This window comes from Anguilla anguilla, chromosome 5 (assembly GCF_013347855.1).
Source record: "Anguilla anguilla isolate fAngAng1 chromosome 5, fAngAng1.pri, whole genome shotgun sequence".
Taxonomy (NCBI): domain Eukaryota; kingdom Metazoa; phylum Chordata; class Actinopteri; order Anguilliformes; family Anguillidae; genus Anguilla; species Anguilla anguilla.
The window spans coordinates 17,411,896-17,423,911 of record NC_049205.1 but is presented as its reverse complement, the minus strand read 5'-3'; the positions used below and the strand labels follow the sequence as shown (position 1 = coordinate 17,423,911).

At 42.5% G+C, this 12,016-nt stretch overlaps 1 protein-coding gene across 1 annotated transcript in view; it reads left to right on the top strand.

Annotated features, from left to right (window-relative positions):
- hsf4 (heat shock transcription factor 4) overlaps positions 1-11,896 on the top strand; it is an 18,264-nt gene extending 6,368 nt beyond the window's left edge. The window contains exons 5-13 of the mRNA XM_035418038.1: positions 928-1,003; positions 2,753-2,820; positions 4,256-4,355; positions 5,599-5,720; positions 6,524-6,718; positions 7,942-8,047; positions 8,554-8,619; positions 9,039-9,145; positions 9,522-11,896. Coding sequence (XP_035273929.1) covers positions 928-1,003; positions 2,753-2,820; positions 4,256-4,355; positions 5,599-5,720; positions 6,524-6,718; positions 7,942-8,047; positions 8,554-8,619; positions 9,039-9,098 — 793 coding nt within the window. The 3' untranslated portion in view covers positions 9,099-9,145; positions 9,522-11,896. The remainder of the gene's footprint in view (positions 1-927; positions 1,004-2,752; positions 2,821-4,255; positions 4,356-5,598; positions 5,721-6,523; positions 6,719-7,941; positions 8,048-8,553; positions 8,620-9,038; positions 9,146-9,521) is intronic.
- Positions 11,897-12,016: the final 120 nt, after the last annotated feature.

Genomic DNA, 12,016 nt, shown 5'->3' with positions numbered 1-12,016 from the left:
TTTAATGCCATTCATACTTTAAGTACAGTCAATGTGGCTCCCTATGTATGAAGTGAATTACCATTTTAGTCAGCCATCTTGTTAGCCAGTGTAGAGGCCTATGGTAGGTACAACTCAATTAGCTATAAGCACCACAGATATTCAGTTTTTTAATTGAATTACATCTAATTAGAATTGTACTGGTAGTACTGTTAGGGATAATTTGCTAATGTGAACAGGGCAGATTTACTCCCCTGAATAAAATTGCTTTGAAATCTGCACTGAACTGCCGCTGTAAATTAACTGCTAATGCCATCTGAACTTACATTACCGGCACAGATTTATTCTTTAACAAGTTTTTGGCTAGCAACCCACTGAGGGTCAGGAGGTTTGTGAAACACTTCCTGGAAGAGAACATTAGTACAGAAAAAAAAAAAAATTTTTCAGGCTTTTAGCAACTTCAACGTGAAGTATTTTTCTTCCTTGTACTGGAAAAAAATTGTTTTTCATTGAAAAAGAACATAGTGCAGTTAACAAAAGGGTTGCTTAAACTGGCCCAATTCCAGGCTACTGGGAAATACAAAGACTTTCCACCTGACAAGATTCCTGTTGGATGGGAAATGGGTGTGTCAGCAGAATCTGTATTTTCCCACCCTCCCCTCTCTGACCAAGCACAATCTCTTTCTCTCTCTCTCTCTCTCTCTCTGTCTCTCTCTCTCAATTAAATTTTTTTTTCAATTTCAAGGTGTTTTATTGGCATGCACTGTCACACACACACACACACACACACACACACATAAAACCCACATAGCACAAAATTGAGAAAGAACGAGAAATCGCAGTCAATCTTGAATACAGCAACAACAACAATCCTTGCGTCGCTGTTAGCTAAACTGCATTGCTGTTTGTAATGCCTGTCCTGCCTCTCTCTCTCCTGTCCTGCTGCAGTCAGAATGGGGTCCTCTGGAGGGAAGTTGTGTCTCTCAGGCAGAACCACACGCAGCAGCAGAAAGTCATGAACAAGGTGAGAGGTGCCAAATCCTGCCCTGCCCCATCAATGAACTCAGGTCCCTTACTGTCCCATTGGGACATTCTTTTTCTCACACGCAGCCACTTTATGCTCTCGCATTTGAAAGATTTGTGTCTTCAAATGAACACACAGTCAATCAATCAATCAATCTTTATTTTTCTATAGTGCGGTTTACAAACAGGTTGTTACAGAAAAAAAACCTAATTAAGCCAATTTGGGTAAACGGGGAAATTATTCACTGACCCCTTGATAGGTGATCATGCTTAGCTCCCGGAAAACGGTGGGATACTGGGGAAAAAAAGCTAGTAATGAAGGCTACGAGTAGGCGACCTATTCAAGTAGAGTTTTCGGAATCCACCGGTAGGTGGGCAGAAGCCTTTGTACTCAGGCAGGGCACTGACATTCTGTAAGGCGAAGGACCTGTTCAGTTACAGCACTCATCCTGTTTCAAGGCATCGTGGGAAAAAACTGAATTATTAAACCGATTATTAAACAAACTGAATTATTTAAACAGTTTCTCATCCACGGAACCTATTTCATTTAGTGTAATATAATTCATACATGAACAGGAATTCACAGAAAGGTTTAAAAATATTAATAAAGTATTAATAAAGACGGCGTACTAATGATATACTCTCTCTGTCTTTACATATGTATAACACACATACACACACACACACACATAAACACACACAAGTTAATTTGTTGAAAAGTTGTTACCAATTGGCAGTGCTATACACCGAACAACCTCCACAAAATTAAATTAAATGTGCTAAATAGCGTATGGCTTCTATTATATTTTTATTAGGTTTGCCAATTATTTCACGGTCTATGGAAGAAAACAGCAAAATGAATTATCCGGCACTTGCTGTTATGTGTTCCTTTTTGAACAGCCACTTGAAAACTGAAAATTTAATTTTCTTTGGATAACAGTCTGGTCGAGTAGTCACTTTAGTCAGACTTCTTTTGTGGAAAATCAGGGAAATTTCTAATATTTCCACGATAATAAATTAAAGTGCCACATAAATGTTTCAAATCACAGCTAACAACATCTGTTTAACAAAGTGGAAATGTCAATCAATCTCAGGGCTAATTTTGAGGTGCTGGTGGAGTGGGCTTTCACTAAGGGCCTTGGGGTGCAACCAGTCTTAGGATGGGGGTGGGAAAAAAAATCTGTGAACTGATAGCATGTATATGGATGTGTATAGGCCAGGCCTGCCCAATCCTGTTCCTGGAGATCTAGTGCCCTGTGGGTTTTCACTCCAACCCTAACAAAACACACCTCATTCAACAGCCGGAGATCTCTTTAGGCTGCTAATTAATAGGATCAGATGTGCTAAATTAAGGTTGCAATAAAAACCTAGAGGACGGTAGATCTCCAGGAACAGGATTGGGCAGCCCTGGTATAGGCAGTCAGCCAAAATGGGGGGATTTGAGAGGATTTTATTCTTTGAGCTGTGTATTTTATCTTGCCATTTGATGATCTGTGTATCCACCTCTGCAATTTCTGTGTCTATCAGACATCATGCTTACTTGCTGAGTCATCTTGTGGGTGTGTGTCTGAGTGTGAAAATTATGTTCTGTCTGTGAGCAGATACCACATAATTGGTTAGTAGTGCGTGTGTTTATGTATCTGTTAGATGCCAAATCACATAGTTTGCTTGCTGACTCATTGTGAGTGTGTGTGTGTGTGTGTGTGTGTCTATTGCTGTACTAGCTCTGACTCCTCGTTTTTGTTTACAGCTGATTCAGTTTCTGTTCAGCCAGATTCAATCAAACTCACCCAGTACTGTGGGAATGAAGCGGAAACTGTGAGTGCCGTGCCTTTCTCTCTGTGTGTCACCCACTCACACACACACACACACACACACACTCACACACACACACACACACACACACACACACACACACACAATCACATGCTCACCAAAAATAACATGTACGCACACTCAATTTGGCAAACTTGCAAACCGTTTCTGTCACTATTCATATACACACGCATGCACGCTCGCGCGCACACACACACACACACGCACGCACACTGCCTGATGAAAGACCAGCTCAGCTGGATATAGTCAGCTGATGCGGCGCACAGAGACCTTCCAGGATGAATGGGCCAAAATGCTTAGTCAGACCTGATGACTGTTTGCCCCCCCACCCCCTGCCCCCAACCCGCTGAACCTGATGTACAGAGCATTCTATAGAGAACTGCCCTGTCAGCTCAGGCACCATTTTTAAGTGTCCCCATAGCGCAGTCCTGCAACAAGCCCCCTAAGCCAGCAAGACAGGACTCAGTCTTTGGTCCCAATGTCAGGGAGCTGAGCTGTGTCCATCTTCACTGCATGTACTACTCCTATAGGGTATGTGATATGTGACTACCTCCAACAGGAGTAAAATAACTCCATTAAGAGCCTCAGACAAGGGCCCCAGTACTCACACTGGCAACACAAATACACTACATGCACACACACAATGATGTGCAAAGATATGCACAGACGCACGCAGACACACTCACACAGATGCAAGCGCACGCACACACACACACACACACACACACGTATACAGTGCAATTAGAAGCCCTCACAATGGAGACGCTGAGTTATTTATTTTACATTACATTACAATAAATTAGCAGACACTCTTATCCAGAGCCCAGTTCCCTGACCATTATACTACACACTGACGCCCTGTATTACACCCAAACCAGCACAAGTCACAAGTGACTGAGAACAACAGATTCTGTTTGTGGGGACTGAGTGTGAGATATCAGAGACAATGCAGTCCTGCTTAAGACAGCACTTTGTGTTCACTACAGGTGTTTCAAAAATACGTTTATTTAATAAAAATATAAAAGCATTAATTTGCCCACTGAATAAAGCATTCGAGTTCTTCAAGCATTCCCTTGGCAATCCACCAGGGGGAGACACATATGTTTGAGTTTGACACATTCTGCAAAAAAAAAAAGACTCAATGTGGCACACAGGTATTAAAACCATCTATTTCCTACTGAAGTTTAGCTTCAGACCTCCTGAATAGATTGAATCAAAAAACTGGGACCAATCTGTAAAACAGAAATTTATCCCCTGAATTTATCCTTGTGTGCAATCATCTTTTCTTCCCTTTCTCCCTTTCTGATCGATTACAGTTATGTGTGGAGAATGCCATTTAATTATTGTTGCCACGGTGAAGTGCCTGGGTCATGACTAATGTGCCTCATCACACCCCCCCCACCCCCCACCCCCACAGACCCCTCATGGTGGACGACGGCTCCACCACTCCACCGGCCTCCAAATTCAGCCACAGCCTTCCCATGGACCCCCTGCACGAGCCCTACTATATCCAGTCGGTAAGTTTCTCCTGCACCAGTGCTCCTCTATATCTATGATACTCCCTTACAATGCCTTGGCACCTATCACTTCTGTGAGCAATGTATAATTTTGCATTTAGAGATGCAGTATGTGTATATTCCTGATGAATCATTTGTCTGCACTGTTTTGATAATATTTCCGGAATTGACATATTTAAAATATGGACATGTAGCAGAACATATGTTTAACATGTATCATTGGTCTAGTCATAATGTGAATATAACTTTTGAGCCCAAGTATATTGGCATAAAGTAAAAATGTATTTGAAATGCCTCCACATGTTTAAATGCACTATTCAAGATATAATAGTATAATTTCACAATATTCTCAATATAATCCACAATCTGTCTTAGACCTAATTTGATAATTATTACACTACCTACCCCAGTATCCGTATTACACAGCCCACTGCCTGTGATACCCCTCATACTCCACACTGATAGTTGAATTACACTGCACGTGCCCTCTATATCCCCCTAATCTATCTATAATCACCAACACAAAGTATAAGCGTGGATGTTATATTTTTCGAGCAAAAGCCCCATGACAAAATCATCATGCCCCCATTACCAGCAGGGAAATGGGCATAGTTTACATTGCATTACAGTTATTTAGCAGACGCACTTATCCAGAACGACTTATACAACAACATCTTACATAGCACTTACATTGCATCCATTATACTACAGGATATATACTAAAGCAATGCAGGTTAAGTACCTTGCTCAAGGGTACAACGGCAGTGTCTTACCTGGGAATCGAACCTGTGACCTTTAGGTTAATACAAATTAGATGGATGACTAAATTAAATCCCACTCATTGCTGAGGCAGGAGCACATTTAAGAGCTGAAAACGGGTGCTTGTGAATATTCATCAGTGGTGAAACAGGTACTCGGTCAGTTCTAATTCTTACACCTGTTGAATTGGGCAGGATGAATGTATGGTCCAGGCCTGCCTGCTTGCGGTTCTTCATAGAAAGTGGCATTGTTCTTTGGCCTACAGTGGGCCTGAAGACACGCAAAGTATAGTTTCATTGTCTCACGCTCACAATGTCTCACCTTCTCTTTCTCTCTATATCTCATGAGTTTTAATTTTGTGTGTATTTTCTTTTCCTCTTGAGTGAAAATATGGAAATCATGATGGTTTTTGTTTGGTGTTTTTATAAAGGTCATCAAAGGTCTTTTCCCCCCCTCTGTCTCTCTCTCTCTTTTCTCTCTTTAGCCGTCCACAGATACTGCCTCCTGCTCCAATAGCAATGCACTAACTGGAGGACCAATCATATCGGATGTTACTGAAATGTCACAGCCTTCCTTGGGTATGCCCGTGCAGACGGAGGAGCCGAGGTAAACAAAAGGATGATCACAGTGCCAATTACTGCACTGACACAACAAAGACCATGATGCAACTGTATTGATGTAGTCCACACATCAATAAAGTGACTGTGTGGTATAACACAGTTATACCACACAGTCACACCCAGAATTTTGTTACCGTTGACTAGATATGGATGTTTAAACTAGAAACGGACAAAGGTGCTGTCAGTCACTGAAAACATTGTGCTCTGTCCAGAAAATCATGAGGATTGGTTGGTTCAAATAATTGGTTCAAATCAGCATGTAACTGAAAGCTCATGGCACCTTTTTTGCCCATTTTTGGTTTCATCTCATTCTCCAGTCACTATTTAAAGCACTCTTGTCCATTCCTGGTCCTGGAGAGCCGCAGGGTCGGCTGGTTTCTGTTTTTGCCTTAATATCAGCAACCAATTCAGACCCGAGAAACCAGGCGAGGTGACTTAACTGTGTAATCAACTGTTTACTTGATCAATTAAGTGCCGAGTAACAACGAAAACCAGTGGACCCTCTGGTTCTCCAGGACCGGGAATGAAAATCAGTTGTCTGCACAGCATTCCTGCTATTTCTTGCTCCAGTTAGCTTCTTTTAAACAGACGCTGCATTCACACAGTAACTTTTAGTTCCAGTTTTTCAAGATTTTGTAGTGAATCTGCAGTGCGAACTCTCCAATCAGTGACCACTTGGTGTGTAAATGAACCAATTGGAGCACTGCAGGCATGTGAAGGCTGGTATGAGCAGGCTCCTGGAGTCTAAATGGACCAATCAGAGCTCTGCAGACATTGTCTCTGCCCCAGAGAGAAGTGCCTGATGCTGATTAAGGAGGAGCCGGTAAGCCCGGGAGTCCGGGGCAGGGGGGAGAGTGTCCCCATGGGCTCCTGCGAGGTGTGTGCTGAACCCCCCATACTGCCTGTCGCCATGGTGCAGTCCGTCCTGGAGGGCCGGGGCTCTGGAGGGGGGGACAGAAGGGGCAAGAGACCCACGCTGGAGAGGTGAGCGTGTGCTCACAAGCGTGCAGTACACATATGTACACAAGTAAACAAGTGCACATACACAAGTACGTATATGCATACACATATACACACGCAAACACAAATACACACACCTGTACCTGTGCACACACTCACACAGAAAAACTCACTCTCACATGCACACAAACACATGCGTGCATGTATACACACACACGCACCTGCACATGTATATATATGGGCACACACACACTCACTTACAGGCAAGCACTTAGGTACACACTTGCAAGCACATACAAACACACTCATAAATCATACATAATGAAGCAGGATACATATTGGACACAAATAGCAGCAGCCATAATTCTACAGTTACCTGATTACTTATAGCTATTCATAGACCATTTCAATTGATTGAACCCCAATAAAAACACTACATGCTCTGTTAGTATGGATCTTTCCCTCTCAGAAGGGAGTAATCCATACAATTACCCAATGGTCAAATTGATTTGAATTGATCCGATTTAAATGGGATTTAAAATAATAAATTATGGAAACGCATGCGAGCAGAGAGATTGATTATTGGCTCACTGCCTTAATGGTCAGCTAGTGAATGCAGGCTAATTGGCTTGTCAGGCTGCGAACCACAGACAGGAGGGCAGGCGGGCTTAGCGCAATAGATCTGCACTGTCTGCCGCGTGGCCACCTGACCTATCAGCACCTCTCTGGACAGAAAACAGAAAGCTCTTAAGTGTGCATAAGGATGTGCATTGATATGGATCGATCACCCTTTTCAAGGCAGACACAGTTATTTAGTGATTCCCGCTGGTTTTTGTTCATGTGTCAAAATGCAGATATGGGGAACGTCAGTGGTAGTGTGTCCACACATACACAGCAGCCCCCCCCCCCTCCCCCACACACACACACACACAATGGGATCATATGCAAAGAGCATTCAGTTCAACAGAAAACCTGTGTCAGGACACAAATGTGAGGAGTGAGAGATTACATTACATTACAGGCATTTTTGAGGCATTTTTTTTTTGAGGCATTTTTGAGATGAGGGCACACTGAGAGTATTGCATAAAATGTGTCTTTTTAATGGCAAGCTTTCAATGCTAAAAAGAGGTTGCAGAAAATATGAAATAAAAATTAAATGAAAAGTAAAACTCATATAAAAGTCTTAAATAATGGATTTAAAAGAGATTTAAAACTTGAGTCTTTATGAAGACCCTGTGCTGTTCCAGGCCAGAGGCTTCTGACAGTGTGGAGAATGTGGACATGAGCCTGGAGGACCTGCAGCTGCTCCTGAGGAACCACCAGCAGGGCATGGAGCCCACCGCAAGCATGGACGTGAGTGCAGCCACAGATCCTACAAACCGACCAGATGGGCTGATACTGCGCTCCTCTCTAAGTCCATTATCATTTCCAGTGCTATATTACAGGGCAGAACATCCATTACCACGGTGACATACTTGGTCATGCCCCTTCATGAATATTCATAAGAAGTGTCATACTGGAACGTTTCAGGTCCAATGGGTGGGAATGCTGAGCTGAATATCTAGTAGGTCTATGACATCAGCGCTGTGACCTGTCTTTACCCAGTACAGCAGCACAATGGCTCCCAAGCCACTGTACTGCTGTGGAGGCCAGCCACCTTCTCAGCGCCAGTTCAAACCACACATCTCCTTCTTTTCTTCTAAAACCACCTCTTTGCCTGACTTTGCCTCTTTGTTCCAGTGGAATATTCTTCTAAAGGTTCTCTACTGAGTGATTCTTCCTCTGGGTTCCCCAGACGGAAGACCAGTTATTTGTCTCGATGAGACTAAAGGGACAATGAACTCTCCTGTACTCCACAGCCCTTCAACCCCAACCTGCCACTGAGTGAGTGGAACTTCTCAGACATGGAGGCCAACCTGAAATCTGTGAGTGGCCTGATGCAGGTGTTGGTGCCGCAGGTCAGCAGACTTTGGCAAGGGCCACATATGGATAGGCTGTGGCCAGAGGAAAAGAGATGGAAAAAGTAACATGTTCCTCTCAGTCCATCCTCTTAGTGAGACTGTCCTGGTTAAATAAAGGATACGTTTTAAAAAATCAGTGACGCTACTTTTTCCCCCACAAAGTTCCAATAAATATTTTAGTGAGAGTGAAATACTGACTACAGCTACTTTCAGGCATGGTTTGTTGTAATCAAGATGGTCAGAGTTGGTTAGTAATGTTTAGAGTTGAGTCAGTGGTCCTCAGTAGCATTTAGAGTCAGTGAGCATTGGTCAGTGATGGTCAGTCTTGTGGTTAAGTCATGGTCAGTCAGTGGTTAAGTCCCTTGTTTTTTGGCATTCTCTAGTACATGTTTCAGAACCAGGATGCAGAGGTCTACGGTGGCACTGGGTGTGAGGAACAGTGAGGGACTGAAGGAACCATTGGAACAAACTTAATCTGCAGTGAGTCTAGGTACACATCATCACATACTCCAATTCCCGTGTATAATGTAAAGACTATTTGGAGATATGTTTGTGTGTGTGTAATATATAAGCTGTCATTGATGGAACACACTGTTCATGCTAATGATGCATTTGGCTGAGCAATCACACATTATTAACACCTTTATTAAGTCCAGATACATCAGATTTTTTACTGTGTGTAGGAGGAATTGGATGAGTTCAGCCATGTTACTTGATTTAGTGAAAATACTTTTAGAATCCCATGTGAATTATAAAACAAACATATATAGAAAAAGTATAGGGTTTTTTTGTGCAGACTTCAATTGCAAACTTTTGTTCATTTTAAATAAAAAACATAGTAAACTGGTCTTTTCCTCTTTTGTAAGGACTGGGGGAAAAAAACACTGCAAGGCTCCTGCTGCAACCCTGGCTTTGTCGAGGATTGACTGGAAGCCCACAATCAAAGCTTCCTCCAATCAGAACCTCAGGTCCTGGAGTGTCTCCAAATCCAACTGGAAGGAATCATGTCACTGAAAGCCCTGTCGTTCCACCATTAATCGTGGCTATGTTGCTGTGATTGAAAGAAAAAAAAAATACATACACATTATTCTTTCAGATTTCCACTTCCTGGAAAATCAGACATATTTTGGATGAAACCTCACTCGTTCTACCGCACACTGACTGAAATCCCCTCAGCACTACAGCACCAGGACGAAGCCGAAGCTGACCACACCTGTACCTGGGCATCTGTGACTGCCGTATTCCAGTGGGCGGAGCCAATAAAGAACAATGTCTGATTGGGTGAGTTTCGCTCCCAATCACAATCACAGTTCAAGCTCAAGCCCAAGCCAAAAAAAAGGGGATGTTACGAAGACACTGTGCAACGCCAGTGAGCCAAATACCAGTCCTTTCTGTGGAGGCCCACATTTTGTACGCACTTTTTCTGTGAGACGGTCTGCAGGTGAACCTGGGAATTTTTTGGTATACCAGTTGTATTAAATTATATTTTCTTGCAAAAAAAACCCCAAAAAATTATATTTGTATTCAAACATATTTATAAACATATGCGCACTATTAATCTCCTGTATGTTTTTAATGTGAGGTTTCACACTTAAAAGGTGAAGAAAAAAAACCCATATTTTGCTTTTTTGCACAATATTTTGTGTTAATATTTAACCTGAATAATATTTTTCATTCAGCACTCAGTACTTTCCCTGTGCGCTTGTAGAGGAACTTTGGCATTTTATACTTTTGGCTTAAGTGTCTCCAGTGATATGAAGCATTGCTGTAGAACTTGTGAATGAGGAATTGAAAGAAGAAAAGAATCCTTTTGGAACGCGTCCATCCATAAACAGTATGTGACTGAAAATCTCCTCCGAGGTGGCCTTTCTGTGACTTAAAGAATTTGTTTCTGTACTCAGTCCTACATGACTGAGGATGTGTCGTTGCTTTCTTCTGTGGCCAAGAAAAGAGCTCCATGTTTTTTATTATCATGAATATTCATGAGCCCAGCCAAAAAACAGATGGATTCATAATAACTAGCAGTTACAAAGCCTCCGTACACCTTTACAGTGATTTGAATCAGAAGAGGTTACATCTCACTCCCAGTTAATATTCATGAGAATCTGCTGTACCGAAATAAAACAGAAATGTGAATTTCGGTTGGGAAGGGGAGGCGAGCATATATTTTCCTCAGAAGGGTGAAGGGTTCAGCTCATGCCAGCGAGGGCTCAGCAGGGATCTCCGGGTGTTTTAGACAGCCTATAAACCTTCATTTCAATCCGCCCACAGCCGTCTGGCCCCTGAAGTGAAAAAGGTTCCTGGAAGACTGTAGTTTTCTCTCAGAACACATTTGCATACTCCATCCATTGAACCCACAGGACATCCTACCTCCCCCCCCACTTATAGCGAGAGCCACTGGGGGCCAAATTTTCCTATTATCTGATTGACACACCCCCTCTCCACCCCCCCCCCCCCCCCAAACTAAAAACACCATTTCCCACAGTTCCTCTCTCTGCCCCCCCCCCCAGTTGGGGGGCACTTCAGTTGTGTTACTTGAGATTTTTTTCCCTTCCAGAAGAGTTGTCAGGCCACACAGTAAGGGCAAAGAGGAAAACTACAAACATGGATACTAAAAATGGCAACCACATCAAGGACTTTGCAGCAAAGCACTCTCTCGTGCCTTCACATGACATGAATTATGACCACGCAGTAAAACAACAGCAGCTGTTTTTATACAGTGCTGTTTGCAGACATTGAAAACTAGACAAAGTGATTCATTCACAGAATCGCTATTATCAACATTATATTATCATCAATATAGTATAGCACATATACATGCTTTGGTGCAGAATCAAACGATGTTCCCGAAGCCATTTTGTGGTCGCTGTAGAGTCGTAGGACTTTGTATACTTTGTAAATTGTGGTGAGGGGTGCGTTTTCACGTCATGACCACAAACGAGGCCGATGACGTCTGATCAGGGAGAAGGCTTGCAGGCATCAACAATGCAGAGGCTTTCCCGTCTTGGCTGCATCTTGAAAATACACTACCGGACTCTTCATTCATGTCTTCTTGAATCGAAGGAAACACGCAACACTGTGCAATACAACGATTTGTGCGATTTCACGCGGATGCAATACCACAATGACCATTGGAATGTAAAGACACAGAAATGGACAGCCAGCACCATTGGATGTCATGATAGTCTTAAGCATAGGCAGGGAAAACAAAGATGGATGTGGCAAAAAAAAAAAAAAAAAACTAAGAAAAAAAAATATATAAACACAAAATTGCACTAGGGATGTACATTAGAATTAGCAGGCTTTATCACAATTTAGAATCCACAAGTTTTTGCTTTATATTATTCAAATGCAGGCATTT